Source organism: Mobula hypostoma, chromosome 8 (assembly GCF_963921235.1).
Source record: "Mobula hypostoma chromosome 8, sMobHyp1.1, whole genome shotgun sequence".
Taxonomy (NCBI): domain Eukaryota; kingdom Metazoa; phylum Chordata; class Chondrichthyes; order Myliobatiformes; family Myliobatidae; genus Mobula; species Mobula hypostoma.
Genome location: NC_086104.1, coordinates 128,682,257 through 128,702,027, shown reverse-complemented (window position 1 = coordinate 128,702,027; position 19,771 = coordinate 128,682,257). Strand labels below are relative to the sequence as shown.

General features: G+C 39.0%; 1 protein-coding gene across 1 annotated transcript in view; it reads right to left on the bottom strand.

The window, feature by feature from the left end:
* Positions 1-934: 934 nt before the first annotated feature.
* The window catches only part of gpat4 (glycerol-3-phosphate acyltransferase 4), a 110,777-nt gene continuing 91,940 nt past the window's right edge, over positions 935-19,771 (bottom strand). Inside the window, exons 11-12 of the mRNA XM_063056809.1 lie at positions 13,694-13,773; positions 935-7,753 (exon numbers count right to left, since the gene is read on the bottom strand). Coding sequence (XP_062912879.1) covers positions 7,645-7,753; positions 13,694-13,773 — 189 coding nt within the window. The 3' untranslated portion in view covers positions 935-7,644. The remainder of the gene's footprint in view (positions 7,754-13,693; positions 13,774-19,771) is intronic.

The window sequence follows — 19,771 nt, the reverse complement described above, 5'->3', positions numbered from 1 at the left end:
TCAACCAAGGAAAAGGGTATTTGAAGAAATATTGCAAATATTGGTTGTTTGAGTTGGCTATTTGGAACTTTGGTTGGTCACTGAGCTGGCAAAATGGTTGCAGACATTTGAAGAACGTGACCTCAAATCTTGGCACAAATCTCAAGGTCTACTGGGTAGCAGTGAGTTCCTGTCCTCCTTTATCCTTTAAGTCTGGACTGCCATCAGCAGACATCTCTCAGTAATGGAAACATACCAGTGCTGTTGCTACAATATGCACCATATTCACTAGATAGGGCTAGGGTAACCCTAACAGACAAACAGACCAATGTCACCCATTCAGTTGTGTTGGATAGCTATGCTTCACATGCACAACACCAGCTCCCAGAAACAAACACCCCCTTCCCAGCTTTGTCATGGGAGGAGGTTTCAAGAAAATGAGGGAAAAGATTAATAAACTTAAAGAAAATTTGCAGATGCCAGAAATATTGAACAGAACACTGGAGGAACTAGCAAGTTAGGCAGCATCTATGGAAGGGAGCAAATATTTTAAGTATTGGATTGAGTCCCTTCCCTGATGAAAGGTGTCAGCTTGAAATATCTATGGTTTATTCCCCTCCGACAGATGCTGCCTGATTGGCAGAGCTCCTCCAGCATTTTATTTGTTTTGCTCAACGATGTGCTCAATCCCCTTGAAGGGATACATAGTCCCACAGATTCCTGAGAATCTCTGGGCCAAGGAGGAGCAGCGTTGGAATGGTGTTCAGCTCCTTCAGGCCACATACTGGGAGTACATGTTGACCCTGAGATTAGAGGGCGCACATCACCTTACAAACATAACCCCCTCAACTTTTCTGCCACCAACAACCCTGTGTTTGGTACTAATGAACACGGCTATCTTCCGGGCTGTGAATTTGGCCTTTGAGTCTTCAAATTCAGTCATGTACAATACACCAAGGAGAAAATGCAATTTGAAGCTATTAAAAGGCCTTTATTTCAGAAAGCAAACTAATTCACACACTGAAAAATATGGCAATCTAAACAGAAGATGCCAGACACCACAGTTGGGGAACTAAATGGATTAGTTTTCTTGTCTAGAGACCTGAGCTGAACCCAGCTCTTAAATTACATTAAACTGGACTTGGTAAAACTTTGCAGCAATTCTGCTGTTTCTTTATTAAAATTCTTCATTCTTTCCTGTTCCTTCCCATTGACTTTCAATTCTGACATGCAACTTCTGAGCCAGGTTCTGGGTACAGGATTCACGTTGGCTTTCACCTGCTGGTAATGTATATGGCTGGAGATGTTTTCAGCACTGGGATGGTACTACACAAGCTTCCAATACACAAGTTGAAGAGTCAAAATATTATAAAATGTTTATTTTGAAATTTCAATTTTCATGAAAGCTGTAGAATTTTAATGTACTTAGTTTTCTTCACAACTGGTTACCACTCACTACAAAGACATCAGCTTGATTTCCTTCATGCAGTTAAGAGATGGAGTCAAGATGTAATATTTGTGGTTCTTTGAAAGATTCTGTAGTACAAGATAAATTAGGAACTTGTTCAAACCACATCAACCCCTACCCCTGCAATCCAGAACCTATTTGGCCCTAACTTCACCCCTAGAGCTACAATCTGCAGGTGATACATATATGTGTGTATATTGGAGCTCCAAGTCTTCACTGACCTGTTAGACACTGAATATGAGAATGGACCTTGCACAGTACATTACAAAGCCCCCCGCCCCCCAACCATCAACTTGTCCCCAGTGTAGAGCACCCTCCAATAACCAAGGCCCATAACAACACCCTGGAAAATATGAATCACCTCTCTTATCTTGGATGCTGTCTCTCAACAAAGGAAGACATCGACAATGAAATTCACTTTTTGTTTTCAGTGCATTAGGACTGGTATTGGCCAATCAAGGAATATAGCATTTCAAAATCAAGGCTGAATTACAGCCCAAAGTTTATTGCCCACCAGTTAGCAGTAACCCCTGCCAAGACCTTCAGAGTCTTTATATGTTTCAATCAAATTCCTTATCATTCTTCTAGGAATAAGGCAGACTAAAGCCCATTTCATCTTGTATGTAGAATGCTCATGCCTCACAAGTATTGATCTAATTTCCTTCTACAGAGGTATGGTCAGACCTTCAGCAATTTTCCAGCACTTGTAACAGAGTCATATTGGAGACACAAGACACTGCAGATGTTGGAATTTAGAGCAAAAGAGAAAATCAGCATGTTAGGCAGCATCTGTGGAAGCAATGTCAGCACCCTGCATCAAGACTCTGGATGGGAACAGGCTCTTTGGCCACTAGGTCCGTGCTGACCATCAAGCATCCAATTACACCAATTCCACTTCTGTTTTTCCTATGTTTACATCAAACCCCTGCCTCCCAGATTCTACCACTCACCTGTACATTCAATGCAATGTACAGCAGCCAATTAACCCACTGGCCTATGGGTCTTTTAGAACATTAGGGAAAACAATGCAGTTACAAAGAGAACAGGCAAACTCCACACAGACAGCAGCTGAGATAAGGATTGAACCCAGACCTCTGGAGCTGAGAGTCAGCAGCTCCACAAATTGTGCCATAAACATTCTGCTGGAGGAACTCAGTGGATTCAGCAGCATCTGTAGGAGGAAATGAATTGTCAATGTTTAAGTTCGAAACTACCAGCTGTGCCACTGTGTCAACCTGTTTTCACAGATTCATTAATTCTGTATTCCCTTTCTCTGAAATTTCTGTTTGCTTTCATTGCACTTTGCTTTCAGTTTTACAATTTAAACTAAAAATAGAAATTGCTGTAAATATTTCTCTGCTCAGGGAGCAACCATGTGGAAAGAAACAGAGTTAAAATCACAGGCAATGACCATTTCAGAAAACTGAAATCATTTACCAGAAACATTGTCCCTCCCTCTACAAACAATGTGGATTCATATTTTCTGTTCACACTTCACATTTGCAGCTTTTTGTAGCACTGAACATTCACTGACAAAACATGGCAAAAGGGTGATGATATAAAGTAATGTTTAGATATTGAAGGACTACAAAATATGGGGTTTTGCAGGAAAGTGAGGTTAAAATAGGCTGATAGTAAATGGTGTTAGGAGGTTTGAGAAGCCAAATGGTGTATTTCTGCTTCTATTTCTGATAAAAAGTGGGCTTCAGAATTTAAACTTAGAAACTAAATGATTTCTAATTTTACACTTAAAACTAAATGAGGATTGTTAATACTTTTGAGTACTATAGTAAATTAAAACTAAATGAGGATAGTTAATACTTTTGAGTACTATAGTAAATTAGACTCAGGTCATGGATGGGAATATGTACTTTGAAAAGTAAAGCAAGGCACTTTACTTGGAAAATAAGAATCTAAAGCAGAGAAAGAGGCAGATTACTTCAGGTACTACATAAGCTAATGAATTCATTAACTGAAGGCACAAATCAGGCATTAGGCCTTGTTTCAGACAAGTAGATAGCATAATTTGTATTAAGCATAGGCCAAACCTGAAATAATTGGAGAGATACTCAGTGGGTCAGGCAGCATCTGGAGAGAGTAAGTAATTAATATTTAAAGTCAGCAACCTTTCATCTGTTTTGATTACACATTAATTTTCTCCATAGATTTTGTTTGACTTGTTGAGAATCTTCAAAATTTTGCTTTTCCTTCAGGACTTTCAGCTGCTGCAAGAGAAGGTTACGAACCCTTGAGCTAACAGGAAATTAAGTTCTGCTCAAACACCTGGACTGGGGTGGATGACTTCTTTGTGATAAAGTACTGTGAAAGCCTTTGGCACATTTACTTAGCTAGGGTGCCTAAGACTTTTGCACAGTAGTCATAATGTTATGTATTGACTGTACTGCTGCCACAGTAAAAAAAAACAAATTTCATGCAATATGTGAGTGAAGATAAGCCTGATTCTGATATGGGTCTCTGTTGTGGACTGAGAATGGGAAGGGGGCAGGGATAGTGGAATCATTGTTGAGAAAAGGGGAAGGGAGCTGGGGCGGAGCGGGAAGCATCAGAGAAGCATTCTGTAATGATCAATAAACCAACGGTTTGGAATCAAATTTCCTTGTCTGGTGTTTCGGGGCAGGGTGTGATTGCATCCATGCCATCCCCCACCCCGGCACTCCTTCTCTGCCTCCTGTCCCACACTCCTTTCATGGTGTTCCACCCTTGCCATTCCCAACATCCTTTGTCCCCACCACATTTACAAATTTGCTCTCCGCTCCACTTGACAAATACAGTACTGTGAAAAAGTCTTAGGCACCTTAGCTATATACAAGTCTGTATTCCGGTAAATACAGCCACATAAAGGGCAGCAGGAGTATACAACAGTCGTACATATAAAACTTTCCTTTTCTTTCTAACAATACTTACAATATCTGTTGATTGTTTGGATTAAATAGCGGATTTAACCAGACTGATGGTGCAAATGTTTCTACATTCTAAACTTAATACTGTATAAAACAAAGATCATGGAGTCATTCCATGAGTAATGAGAAGTTACCCAAATGTGCACTCCTCAGGGGCTTATTATCTTCCTTTATCTGTTTGAACCTTCCCTTTAGATAGAAACAGGTAAAGAAATCATAAATGCGCTGAATGTTTCTTAAGCAAGGTGCAGTTCAAAGTAAAAAATATTTTTCATCCCACATTACAATTATCCTTGAAAGAGTCTGTAAAGCAATACTTTCTTCTTTATGCCTCTTTCACCCATCAGCTTAATTCTAATGTTTAAGAATCAGCCAGTTCCCTTTATTACAAATGTCACTGATGAACTTGTTTTCACATTTGCATGCACTCAGTATTTATTCCCCAGATGGTGTTAAAGACAAAAATCAGTGGACTTTCATTACCTTACACAGCCTCCTCAGGACACCAGCTAAATGATTCTGGACTTCAATTGCACTGAAGTCCACCACCGTTTCATCAATTAATGTTACTTTTCATTATATTCACATCTTTTTAGCTGTGGATGCTGTGTCACATTGGTAGTTGCTTAAACTAGCTCTGTTCTTACAATTCCTTAACTCAGTACAAATGGACTGATAAAATCCAGAACGGGGTGGGGGGGGGGGGAGTGGTGCAGAGGGTAAAAATCTTGACATGATCAGAAACTAACAACTGGGCAAATGACAAATGGGGTACTCCTCATCTGTAGCCGCAATACGATTCATGGCTTTAACATCTGAAATAAGTTTGGCTGTTGAAATCTAATTTAAAATATCATCTACTTACTAAATGAATGAATATCTATAGAAATAAAATCAGAATTACCAAAACACTGCCCAGAATTGTAATGCTACTTGACAGGTCTGAACTTTTGAGTTCCACACTAACACTGATTTCCCCATCACACATTGTCTACATTTTGTCTAACTTTTTTTTAGTAATTCACTCTTCTTGCTCTTGAAGATGACAGCCTCCTAGTTCCAAGCACATTACCATATTATTTATGAAACTTGGATTAGAAACAAACCTCATTACCAATGATCCCATTTTATTGATCAGTGAGTTATCAGCTATTACAGAGAAAATGGTGGAGGTGGGCAGGAGAAAGGTAAAATTGAGATAAAACTCCAAAACATTGAGGTATTTTGGAAGGATCCAGGAAGCAAAGCGGGATCAGTCCAAGACAACATTTGGGCGATCTGGAAAAAATTGCCCTCATTAATTATATTCCAAGGTCAAATTTAGCCACATGCTTGTCTCATTTTTCAGCAAGTCACCCAGCTTCCTCTTCAACATATGGTATCACATTGGCAGCATCATCCTGGAGGTGGTACAGTAATGGTGTGCGTACTCCTACGGTCCTTCAGTCAGGCATCTTGGGACACAGTTAAACACAGCGCCGAGTATGTTGTTAATTAGCTCTTCACACCATCTGCTCATCATTACTCGGCTATTTTCAACATTACTTAACGAAAGCCACATGGGAAGTAAACACACAATGGAGTTAAACATTCACCACTGGGTCCTTGGCAGTCCCGCCACTGATGCATGGATTTAAATATGTAATAGAGCAATAACTCACCCCACAGGCCTGCTTCACTACTTCATTCGGTTACAACCAACGTAACTGAAACCTCAACTCTACATTGCCTATTCATAGTAACCTTTCACCCTCTCACTTATCAAGAGTCTCCGTACCCATCTCTTGAAAATATACAAAGACTGTTTCATTTGAGGATGAAACCAGAGGGACAAGAAAAAGTCACTTTCATCTCTGTTAAATGAGCAATCGCTTATTTTTGAACATTAAAGCACTAGACTCTCCCACAACAGGACACATCCACTCTGAGATTCTTGTTTGTTTCAAAAGATTCTGCAGCAAAACTAGCAGAGAAGTCCTGCATCTGTTAAGGGCAGAAGCCACCTTAGAACCATATGTCCACAAGATTCCCGGGAGAAGAGACCAGCAGAAAATTCCAATGAACATATCCACCACTGTGCAGTATGCTATCAACACAGTATTTTGGGAGAGAAACCAAGTAGAAATCTAACAGCACAAACCCACACACATCTAATACATCTGACATAAATATCTGTAAACATTTTTATCCAAACCTGAATGGTTTAGCTCAAATTCCTCCCAAGTCCCACCACACTAATGCTTAGTCATTTGATTTGATTCACAGAATGTGACAACGAAGTCCTTGAAGAGAAACATGGGCCCTGCCAATAAAACCGAACATTGTGAATTATGTCATGAGTTGATTCCAAGGCAGTTTTCAAATTTTGAAAAGGGGACAGTCAAAAATCACTGTCAGGCAGAAACTGGAAAACTTTTGCTTAAGGGCACATTCCTAAAATACAGTCAGATGCTAATATCCTTACATGATGAAACAGAGTAACAGGATAAGTTTCCAAGAAAAGAAAACAAGCACCAAGGAACAGTACTGATCCATGTACACAGGAGATCTCCCTTAGTATATTGGAGGTTTCCCCCCAAGTCTTCTGTTGGAGTGAAGTAAACTAAGTACAAGAAAGGTTTCCTTCACATCTGCTTGCAGCCAGACCAACCGTGAGGAAGAGGAATTATTTTCTCTTTCCTGATTACAATGACAAATACAGGTCTATGCGATTTTTAAAGGAAAAAAAACAATGGCATGCAAGTACAGATCTTAAACCAGAATGAAACTACAATGAGTACATATGCATCAGAAGGTATCTTCAACACACCTCTTCCATTAGTTGTTCAAAGGTTTAGTACTTCTGTTCCTTTCCTGTTCTCATTCTTTGAGCTGCCCTCCTCAACAGAGATGCTCCCACAACCCTGTGAGCTAAAACACAAAGCTATGGCTAACTGTTCCAATTGGTCAAAGTAGGCTTGGCATAACCCACACCAGCTGGACAATCCCTTTCATCCTTGGTACATCTATGGCATTTTCATTACTTTACCCGAACCCCAGTCACAGACGCATTGTTAACGGACATTTTCCATGTCTATTTCCTGATAAACACAGTCCAGTTCTCAGCAGATTTCTTTCCACTGCATGATGCCAAGGTTTAAATTCTTCAATAAGATGGAAAAGAAAGTACTTGGAAAGACTCTTGCCCTTTAATTTATTGTGGGCCAGAAACACAGCCAAAGATGTGTCAGTTGACACCCCCAGACTGGCAGTGGATTGGGTCTTCCGGTGGAGATTTCAGGAACGGCTTCGGTCTTTATGGCTCCCCACTATCATCTTGCTGTAGAGTTTCTGCTGCTCCTCTTTGTACGTGTTCTTCACTTTTTCTCTTTTGAGGCCACCATCCCTGAAACCAACATACAAATCAACTCAAGGTCAGCATATCAGGTCAAATCCAGGTCAACAAGGGTTTCAAATAAATCTAGTGAACATGAGAAATAGACCATTCACTGTGCACCATCCCACTGTGTGTTCGTTCCGCCATTCAAAATCATAGACTAATTTAGCAGGGTGATCTCTACTTCAGCCCCACTTTCCTGAACTAAACTCAATTCTCCAAATATTTAAACATGTAAACTCACAGACATCCCAGTTACACCCAGGAACCAAAAGTACCAGTTAAACCACTACTATCCAGATACTATTACTTCATTAAAAAGGCTGCAGATTTATGGAATTCTTTACACCCAGTGGCAGTGAATGTTCAGTGAAATCCACATCAAATATTAAACAAATGTTTGCATGTCCGGCAAAAGCAGACACCAGGATTAAGTACAATGGTATCAAGGATATATTTTCCATGGTTGACAGGGCAGGCAAAAAGGACCAAATGTTTGAAATCTATTGACTAACACCTTGAGAAGGAAATCAGCTGTTTTTACCTACTGTGATTTAAATGCTATTCTAGGTCCACCAATGTGGTTGATGCAGGAAACAGCAGAGGTGCAGACGTGGCTCAGCACATCAGGGAAACCAACCTCCTCTCCGTGGCCTGCTTACACTTCCTTTCATTTCACTTCCTCAGCATAATCAAAGTTCAAAGTAAATTTATCTCCTCCCCCCCCACGAAAGTTTTCATGTTTTATTGTTTTACAACATTGAATCACAGTGGATTTAATTTGGCTTTTTTTTAAAACGCTGATCAACAGAAAAAGACTCTTTCATGTCAAAGTGAAAACAGATTGATCCAAAGTGATCTAAATTAATTACAATATAAAACACAATAATTGATTGCAGAAGTATTCACCCCTTTTAATATGTCACACCAAATCATCACTGGTGCAGCCAATTGGTTTTAGAAGTCACATAATTGGTTAAGGAGATCACCTCCACATCTCCAAATAGACAGTCAAGGTGTTTTAATTGATTGCAGTACAAATACACCAGTATCTGGAAGGTCCAAGTACTGGTGAGTCAGTATCCTGGCAAAAACTGCACCATGAAGACAAAAGAACACCCCAAGCAACTCTGTTAAAAGGATATTGAAAAGCACAAGTCAGGAGATGGACACAAGAAAATTTCCGTGTCACTGAATATCCTTTGGAGTACAGTTAAGTCAATCATCAAGAAATGGAAAGAATATGGCACAGCTGTCAATCTGCCGAGAGCAGCCCATGCTCAAAAACTGAGTGACTATGCAAGAAGGGGACTAGTAAGAGAGGCCACCAAGAGACCGATGACAATTCTGGAAGAGTTACAAGCTTCAGTGGCTGAGATGGGAGAGACTGTGCATACAACAACTGTTGCCCGGGAGCTTCACCAGTTGCAGCTTTATGGGAGAGTGGCAAAGAGAAAGCCACTATTGAAATAAACTCACATAAAATCTTGGCTAGAGTTTGCCAGGAGGCACATGGGAGACTCTGAAGTCAGCTGGAAGGTTCTCTGATCTGATGAAACCAAAATTGAGCTTTTTTGGCCATCAGACTAAATGCTGTATCTGGTGTAAGCCCGTGAAGGTAGAGGGTAAAATGAATGCAGCAAAATACAGGGAAATCCTGGAAAACCTGATGTAGGCGCAAGAAAACTGCCACTTGGGAGATTTGCTTTCCAGCAAGACAATGACCCCAAGCATAAAGCCAAAGCTACACAGGAGTGGCTTAAAAACAACAAAGTTAATGTCCTGGAGCAGCCAAGTCTGGACCTCAATCCAATTGAGAATTTGTGACTGGACTTGAAAAGCAGTGTTCATTCATGATCCCCATGCAATCTGACAGAACTTGAACAGTTTTGTAAAGAATGGTAAAAAACTGCAGCGTGAAGATGTGCAAAGCTGATAAAGAGTCCTATCCACACAGACTCAAGGCTGTAATTGCTGCCAAAAGTTCATCTTCTAAATACTGACTTGAAGGGGGTGAGTAATTATGCAATCAATTATTTTGTGTTTGATAATTGTAATAAATATAGATCAAATTGTAGAAGTTTGTTTTCACTTTGACACAAGAGTCTTTTCTCTCTCTCTCTCTCTCTCTGTGTATATATATATATATATATAAAAGTAGTGCAAAAAGAGAAGCAGTTCCTAAAATGCTGAGTGTGTTTTCACCCTCCTGTATCTCCTACCGGATGGTAGCAAGAAAAGGGCATGTCCTAGTTGATGGGGGTCCTTAACGATGGATGCTACCTTTTAGAAGCATTACTTTTTGAAGATGTCCTTGATGTTCAGGAGGCTAGTGTTACGATAGAGCTGATTGGGTTTGCAACTTTCTGCAGCTTTTTCCAATCCTGTGTAGTGTCCCCTTCCACACCAGTTAGAATGCGAGAGTCTTTCGTGACATACCAATCTCAAATTTTTAATGAAATATACACACTGTCATGCCTTCTTTGTAATTACATCAACATGTTAGGCTCAGGATATATCTTCAGAGATGTTGGAACCCAGGAGCCTGAAACTGCTCACTCTTTCCACTGCTAATCCCTAAATGAGGACTGGTATGTGTTCCCTTGACTTGCCCTTCCTGAAGTCCACAATCAATTCCTTGGTCTTACTGACATTGAGTACAAACTTACTGCTGCAATACCACTCAACCAGCTGCTCCATCTCACTCCTGAACGCCTCCTTGCCACCATCTGAAATTCTGCCAATAGTTGTGTCATTGGCAAATTTATAGATGGTGTTAGAGCTGTGCCAAGCCACACAGACATGGGTGTAGAGAGAATACAGCAGTGGGCTTAAACATGAATCCTTGAGGTGCACCAGTGTTGATTGTCAGCGAGGAGAAGTAATTTCCAATCTGCCCTAACTGTGGTCTCCCAATGAGGAAGTCAAGGATCAGAGGGAGGTACAGAGGCCCAGGTTTTGAAGTTTGTTGAATAGTACTGAGAGTACGATTGTGTTGAACACTGAACTGTAATCAATAAACAGAGCCTGACATTGTCCAGGTAGTCCAAGACTGAGTGGAGAGCCAGTGAGATTGCATCAGCTTGTAGACATATTGTGGGACAGGTAAATTGCAGTGGATCCAGGTCGTTGCTTAGGCAGGAGCTGATTCTGGCCATGACCAACCTCATGAAGCACTTCATCACAATAGATGTGAGTGCAACTAGGCGATAGCCATTGAGGCAGCTCTGCTTGGGTACTGGAATGGTTGTTGCCCTTTTGAAGCAGGTGGGAACTTCTGAATACAGCAGTGAGAGATTGAAGATGACCTTGAACACTCCTCCCAGTTGATTGGCACAGGTTTTTAGTGCTCTACCAGGTAAACCATCAGGGCCTGACACCTTGGAAGGGTTCACCCTCTTGAAAGACGTGCTGACGTCAGCTTCCAAAGCAGAGACCAAAGGGTTACCAGATGCTGTAGCGATTCACACACGTATATTTTTATTCTCCATTTCAAAACGTGCATAAAAGGTGTTAAGCTGATGGTATGTCTGAGTATATTCAGGAATTGTTTGAAGATGATCGAGGCGAAAAACCAGAAATTAAGAAGAACATTGAAGGTCCAAGTATTTTAAAATCTGAAGTTTGTAATGCAATAAATTAAGATGAAGAAAGGAAAGGCAGCAGGTCCTGATCAATCAGTAATAAAACAGATTATTGCCCTTGAAGATTATGGAATTGAAAAACTTATTGATTTAATCAATGACATTTATGAGACTGGAATAATACCAGAAGAGATGAAAAAAATCAGTATTTATCACTCTTCCCAAGAAACCTGGAGCAATAGAATGTAAATTACATAGGACCATAAGTTTAATGAGTCATATCACTAAGATACTTCTAAGAATTTTGATGACAAGAGCTAAAAGTAAGATACAAGCTGAAATAGGTAAAGAACAATGTGGTTTTGTGAAAGACAAAGGTACAAGAAATGCAATATTGATGTTAAGGATACTATCAGAATGAACTATTCAAGTGCAAAAAACTTGTTTGTTTTATCGACTACACAAAAGCATTTGATAAAGTGAAACACAATAAGTTATTCGAAATATTACAGGAAACACTAGATCTAGATTCAAAAGACCTCTGCCAATCAGAAATCTGTACTGAGAACAAACTGCCGCTGTAAGAATAGATGGAGAAGTGAGTCAATTTATGAAAATCAAGAGAGGCATTAGACAAGGGTGTGTTTTCTCCCCTGATTTCTTTAATGTGTACAGTGAAACAATATTACCAAAATAAAGAGACATCTTGGGTATCGAAGTTGGTGGTGAAAACATCAATAATTTTAGACATGCGGATGGCACTGTGTTAATTGCAAGTACGGAGGAAGAACTACAAAACTTAACTGATATAGTGGTTGAAGAAAGTGCGAAAATGGGTCTATCTATCAATTGTAAAAAGACAGAATGTATGGTGATATCCAAAAAGAAGGAGAATCCTATCTGCAGGCTGAAAATAAATGGGGAAAACATAAAACAAGTAAAGAACTTTTGCTACTTAGGAAGCTGGGTGACATCAGATGGCAGGTGCGACATGGACATCAAAAGAAGAATAGAGATGGCAAAAGACACCTTTACGAGAACGAAGAGTATACTGACCAACACTAAACTAGGCATGACAACCCACCTCAGAGTACTGAAATGTTATGTTTATCCAGTTATGTTATATGGCTCAAGGACAATATCTACTAACATGAGGAAACGAATTGAAGCAGCAGAGATGTGGTTTTTGAGAAGGATGCAAAGAATATCATGGATGAAACGAATATCTAATGAGGATGTCATGAACAGAGCAAGCACAAAAAGAGAAATAATGTATGAGATCATGAAAAAGCAACATGACTTCATTGGACATGTGATTAGGAAAGAGTTAGAATGCATGGTAATTATGGGAAAGACTGAAGGGAAGAAAGCAAGAGGAAGGCAAAGACAAATGATGATGGAGACAGCAGCCAGAGAGCTGGAAATGAATACCAATGAATTGATCCACTTGACCTGAAGCAGGAGTCAAAGCTCAAACTGGGCATGGCACCTGATGATGATGATGATAATGTCTGGTTATGTTCTCAAAGGCACACACTCATCCACACAGGTCCTGATGAAGCTGGTGACAACTGCAGCATATTCATTCAGATTCGAAGATGAATCCCTGATATCTTCCAGTTCGCCAATTCAAAGCAGTCTTGTAAGGATTCCTCCATCTCCCTGGATCACAACTTTGTGATCCTCATCACCGGTGCTGCAGTCTTCAGTCTCTGCCTGTATGCTGGGAGTAGAGGTATAGGCAGGTGATCTGACTTGTCAAAATGCAGGTGTGGGATGGTACAGGAAGTGTTCTTGATGGTGGTGTAACAGTGGTGAAATGTGTTGACTCCTTTGGTTCCACAGGTGACACGTTGTTCGTATTTGGTCAGGAACTTCCTCAAGCTGGCTTGGTTGAAATGATAGGGAAGTCATCAGGGTGTACTGTTTCCTGACTGCTGATCATGGTGCTCAGCCCACCTGGTGCCTGCATGACATTGACCAGCGGTGGAATATACACCACTGATGATTTTACATAACGAAGAAGCCAAGCCTTGAGACATGGGCAGAAGGAAAGGTGACTGTAGATATGTTACCAAGAAGACGTGAAGTCTATCATTCTGTCACAGCAATTTACAAATTATTCCCTGAAATTATGTAACTCAAAGTGATCAAGTTTAGATAAGTGATTCAATCAACTTTATATATTTTGAGAAGGGACACATTCATAAGGCCCTGTGTTGGTCAGGTTCACCTTGGATGTTGCAAGCCAGGGCAGAACAATATGGAGAGCAAGCTGTTGTTAATGACATTTTCTATATGTGACACTGAAGTCATTGTCATTGTTAATTAATCTCAGACAATGTAATGGGAAGAATTTACTTACCACAGTAAATCAACAAGACCGCCTTGCCTGGCAATTGCAGCTTTCACACGATTAGCAAACTGTACTGCATCTTCACCTTCCTGTGCAACATAAAGAAGTCATTTTAGTACTGTTTTCCTGGGCTACTCAGCAAGTTACAATACTTCACTGCCAGTCTGCCAAAATCACTATTTTATGTAGGTCGGAGTAATGGGTAAATTTGCACTGAATGAACCTGATGGAAATTACATCACTTTAAAGGGCTTTGGGAGTCCTTATGCAGGATTCCCTAAAGGTTAACATGCAGCTGAATTAATGGTTAAGGAAGGTAAATGCAATGTTAGCATTCATTTCAAGAGGACTAGAACATCAGAGCACGGATGTGATGCTGAGGCTTTATAAAGCATTGGTCAGACCACACTTGGATTCTGCTCTATGTCTTATGGTCTTAAATTTAAGTCAGATTATCAGTCATAGCACACTTGATCAGAAAATTCCTGCATAGTAAATTAGATGCAACTAGCAACAGAAAGTGGCTAGAAATTTCAACTATGCAGCAACTAAACAACATTTCATAAAACTAAAGTGTGGCTAATATTTCATCAATATTGTTTAATTTTCATACAGTTTAATCTGATCCTGCCTTCACCAAATACCACTGGAATACTGGGTTCATTAATGACTTTGCACCTTTTGATTTACCTGCAGTGCACTTTGTCTGAAGCTGTAACACTTTATTCTGCCATGTTTTACCTTGTATCACCTCACTGCACTGTGTAATGAATTGAACTGTATGAACAATTCATTATTTTTCCACTGTACTTGGTACATCTGACAATAAGAAAATCAATTTCAAAGACCAATTCAGATTTTCAGCTTGCCAAACTAAGGGAACTCAGGTCAATTTAATCCCATGTGCTACATCAATTATAGCCCAAAAATGACTGAAATCAAGAAATGTTAGTTCATATTTAATATAGATCATTAATCTTTAAATGAATTTGGAATTGTGCATTATCTATTTATTTGGTGTTGATAAATTGCGTAGGTGAGTTAGGATACCACCTAGGTACATATTCAAATCAGAATGCTTTAAGAAATAAGGATGCATTTTGTTTTTAAAAGGTTTGAACCAACAGTGACTGAAGACTCTGTGGGACACCAAGAGAGAACTTTGAAAGCTGTTACTTTTTTCTATGCTCACAAGGGGAACATAAACATCCTCATCTTGATGGAATAGACACCTCTCAAGTCCGTGGAACAGGAATTTGGATAACAAAACCAGTTTATTATTTAATTTATAGCACACAATTAAGGATATTCATGCAACAAAGTTCTGTCAAATGCAAAGAAACGAAGGTAAGAATAATTATGGAAAAGGATACTGACCATTCCAAGATAAAAAAATATTGATTGGAGAATGGCCAATTTCTAGGTCTGGCCAAGGCAACAGCACAATAATCGATGAAAAGGAGGCCATTAAAGTGGAGATGTTTCAATAACATCTCTACACATTCAGAGAAAAGGGTAGAGAAACTGAAGCCAGAGCTCCCTGGATGACATACAGGGAGAATATGGCAGGAAACAAAATTTATGATAACAATCAGGCTGATGACTGAAGGTTCACAAGAGAACTAAAGACTGGTAGCACGAGAAACAATTGAGACTAAGAATAAAAAACAATCTACAAATATTCAAGACTAGTTAATGTGATACAGTTAGACATCAAAAAGCATTAGAAATAATGCCACACAATAGGATTTGTCATCAAAACTGAAGGAAAGGCATCCATTAGTCTTGCGAGACCGTGGATCTACGCCTGGAAAGTCTTCACTCTCCAGGGCACAGGCCTGGGCATGGTTGTATGGAAGACCAACAGTTGCCCATGCTGCAAGTCTCCCCTCTCCACAACACCAATGTTGTCCAAGGGAAGGGCATTAGGACCCATACAGCTTGGCACCAGTGTCGTCGCAGAGCAATGTGTGATTAAGTGCCTCGCTCAAGGACACAACACGTTGCCTTGGCTGGGGCTCAAACTCACGACCTTTAGGTCGCTAGTCCAATGCCTTAACCACTTGGCCACGTGCCCGCAAACTGAAGGACATGGAATAAAAAGGGCAGCAGCAGCAGGATTGAAAATTAGTTACGTGACAGAAATGGTGCTGGCAGAAGGCTGGTTCTGTTAAGACACTGCAGGCCATTCAACCCAGTGAATCGATGCTGGCTCTCAGAACAATCACACTCCTCCCCATATTCTTTCATGTGCCCTTTTTATCATCTAATTTCACAACAGACAATTAACGCACTGACCAGCAGGTCTTTGGATGCAGAAAGAAACTAGAGTATCCTTACAATCAGAGGAAGTACTTACAGCAGTGCTAGTCGGATTGAATCTCAGTTGCTAGAGTGGTGATTCCAGAGGTAAAAAAACTCAGTACTGGAATAACTGGGTCTCTTAAGGTACTTTAATGATTTGGACTTGGGTGTACAGTACTGTAGATGACACAAAGCTGAGGGAGTGGGGTATAATGTGCAGAGAAGAGCATTTTACACAAATATTTGGGCTGGCAGAATGGACAGATAACAAAGATGCTGCAATTTGAGGTCTTCAGCAATAATGCAAAACTCCTTTTTGGACAAAACCGACTGAAATTCCTGTCCAAGACGCTGTGGATCCCTGTGCTAGTACTGAGCCTTGCTAATAGTTTGTATGCCAAAAAGAGATGCTGGAGAATTTGTCTATACTTATTTAAGGTGCTTGAAATGTTTAATTTTAGCTCGAAATTTATATCCTGGATTAAACTGTTATATCATTCTCCCGTGGCCTCGGTCTGTACTAACTCTCTAAGCTCACCTTTTTTCCCTCTTTTTCGAGGTACTCAACAAGGTTGTCCTCTTAGTCCTTTATTATTTGATATTGCATTAGAACCTCTCGCAATTGTCATTCGAGAATCTCCAAATATTACTGGGCTAACTCAGGGCTTAAAGTCCCATAAAATATCACTCTATGCTGATGACTTATTTTTATATATTTCTAATCCTCAAAAATCCATCCTTGCTGTTTTAGAGCTATTAGCACAATTTAGTCTTTTTTCAGGTTATAAATTAAATCTTAGTAAGAGTGAACTTTTTCCGATTAATAAACAACTTCCCTTATATCATAACTTTACATTTAAATTGATTAATAATTATTTTTCATATCTTGGGATTAAAATTACTTGTAAACACAAAGATTTATTCAAGATTAACTTTTTACCCTTAATTGACCATATTACTCAACTTTCATCTAAATGGTTTCCTTTATATTTAACTTTGATTGGTCGTATTAATGCAGTTAAGATGTTTTTTTTGCCAAAATTTTTATATATATTTCAGGCATTACCAATTTTTGTTCCAAAATCTTTTTTTGATAAAGTTGACTCCAAAATTTCTTCATTTATTTGGCAAAATAAAAACCCGAGACTCGGTAAAATACATTTACAGAAAGCTAAGAGAGATGGAGGTTTAGCATTACCTAACTTTAGATTTTATTATTGGGCAATTAATATTCATCATATGAAATTTTGGTTACTTGACCAGGATATATTATCCATTCCTAAATGGGTAGCATTGGAATTACAATCTGTTCAGGGTTATACACTTGGCTCTCTTCCTTTTGATTTGAAACGCCTTAAACAGGCATCTAACCCGATAGTTAAATATACCTTACGTATTTGGTTTCAATTCAGAAAATTTTTTGATCTTAACCAATTTGGGCTAGCGATTCCTATTTTAGGTAACATATTTTTTCCTCCCTCTTTTACGGATCGTGCTTTTCAAATTTGGAAGACTAAGGGTATTTCACGGTTTTTGGATTTATTTTTAGATGGTTCCCTTATGTCGTTTGAACAATTATCTAATAAATATAATTTATCAAGAATACATTTTTTTAGATATCTACAAGTTAGAAATTTCCTAAGTACTATACTTTCTTCTTTTCCAATGCTTCCTCCTACATACATTTTAGATACTATAATTAACCTTAATCCATGTCAGAAAGGTGCATTGGCTATGATTTATAATATTATTATGAAACTTGGGAAAGCTCCATTTGATAAGATTAGGGTAGATTGGGAACAGGAATTGGGGTCTATCATTTCCGTGGATGACTGGGGCAGATTTTACAATTAGTTAATACTTCCTCTATCTGTGCTAAACATTCCCTAATTCAATTTAAAGTTGTTCATAGAGCACATATGTCCAAAGATAAATTAGCTCGCTTTTATTCTCATATTAATCCTTTTTGTGATAGATGTCCGGGGCAGATAGCCTCTTTAACTCATATGTTTTGGTCTTGTCCTACTCTGGAAACTTTTTGGAGAGACATTTTTAATATTATCGCAAAGGTATTGAATATAGATATCTCTCCTCACCCTATTACTGCTATCTTTGGACTACCTAAAATTTCCAGTAAGCTTTCTCCTTCAGCCCGTAGAATGATTGCATTTCTTACTTTAATGGCGAAAAGATATATCTTACAACATTGGAAAGAGCTTAATGCTCCAACTACCTTTTTTTGGTTTTCTCAGACGATATTATGCTTGAATTTGGAGAAAATTAGAAGCAATCTTTATGATTCCTCATTTAAATTTGAACAGACCTGGAGATCTTTTATTCAATATTTTCATTTAATGTAATTTTTTTCTCCTCTTTTTTTGTTCTGTATTTATATACCCTTCTTGTTTTTTTTTTACTGTTTTTAATAGAGGTCGGGATTGAGGACGTGATTTTAAGTTTTTTAACTCTGTTTGGTTCCAAGTTAGCCCATTGCTTTGCTTTGCTTTTAGTTAGTTGCACGGTGGGTTTTTTTTTTCCTTTTCTCTATTGATATATATATATATATATATATATATATATATATATAAATTAGTATACTATTATGTTACCTTGGTATGTTATGTTTAAACTACATTGTTTGTATCATTTTTTTTGTATTAACATCTCTTGTAATTTTATTATATTCTAACAGTGTATTAGTGCCTATATGGCTTACATTTTTGTACACTTATTCAATAAAAAGATTTTAAAAGAAAGAGAGAATTTGTCTATACAAGCACAGCCTTCCTTCCTTCCGAACCTAAAAATAGAAAACGCTGGACACATACAGTGGATCGAGTGGCATTCTTTGTCTTCAACAGGAAATGAGAATCCTTTTTTCCATTATTTTCTGTTTTAAATTCAGACAAAGCTTCTGCATTTTTCTGATTTTCATCCATGAACCAATTTCCTGTGTGGCATCTTGTCCATGAAAAAGACCTAAGAACTTGAGGACCCAGAAGAATTAGACCATTCGGCCCAATGAGTCTGCTCTGCAATTCCATCATGGTTGATTTATTATCCCTCCTGACCCCATTCTGCCTTCTCCTGTAACCTTTGACGCCCTGACTAATCAAGAACCTATCAACCTCTGCTTTAAATATATCCAATGACTTGGCCTCCACAGCTGTTTGTGGCAAGGAATTCCAAGACTCGCCACCCTCTGGATTAAGAAATTTCTCATCACTGTTCTAAATGGACGCCCTTTTATTCTCAAGCTGTGCTCACAACAATAACAATGGAGAGGCAAGGAAAAGGTGGTTGAGGTAAGTGGTGACAGAGGCACAAGGAAGGCCTAGTCATGGCAAGTGGAGTCAGGGTTGAAGCAGAGTCGTGGCATCCCCAAGAACAAGGAAAATCCCGACACCTGATTGATTTAAGAGCCAGGGTGAATTGGAAAGGATTGTGCAATTTGTTTTTCTCTCTCTTCTGCACATTGGATGTTTTGGTCATTATTTTAATGGGTTCTTTCAAGGTTTCTTTGTTTTGTGGTTGTCTGTAAGGAGATGAATCTCAAGGTTGTATAATGTATACATACTTTGATAATAAATGTACTTTGAACTTTTACCCTCTGGTTATAGACTCACCCACTATAGGAAACACCTTCTCTACATCTACTCTATCTAGACCTTTAGGCTTCAATAGGATGCCCCCTCATTCTTCTAAACTCCAGCGAGTACAGGGCCACACCCCTTAAGCACTCCTCATACGTTAACTCTCTTATTCCTAGAATCATTCTTGTGA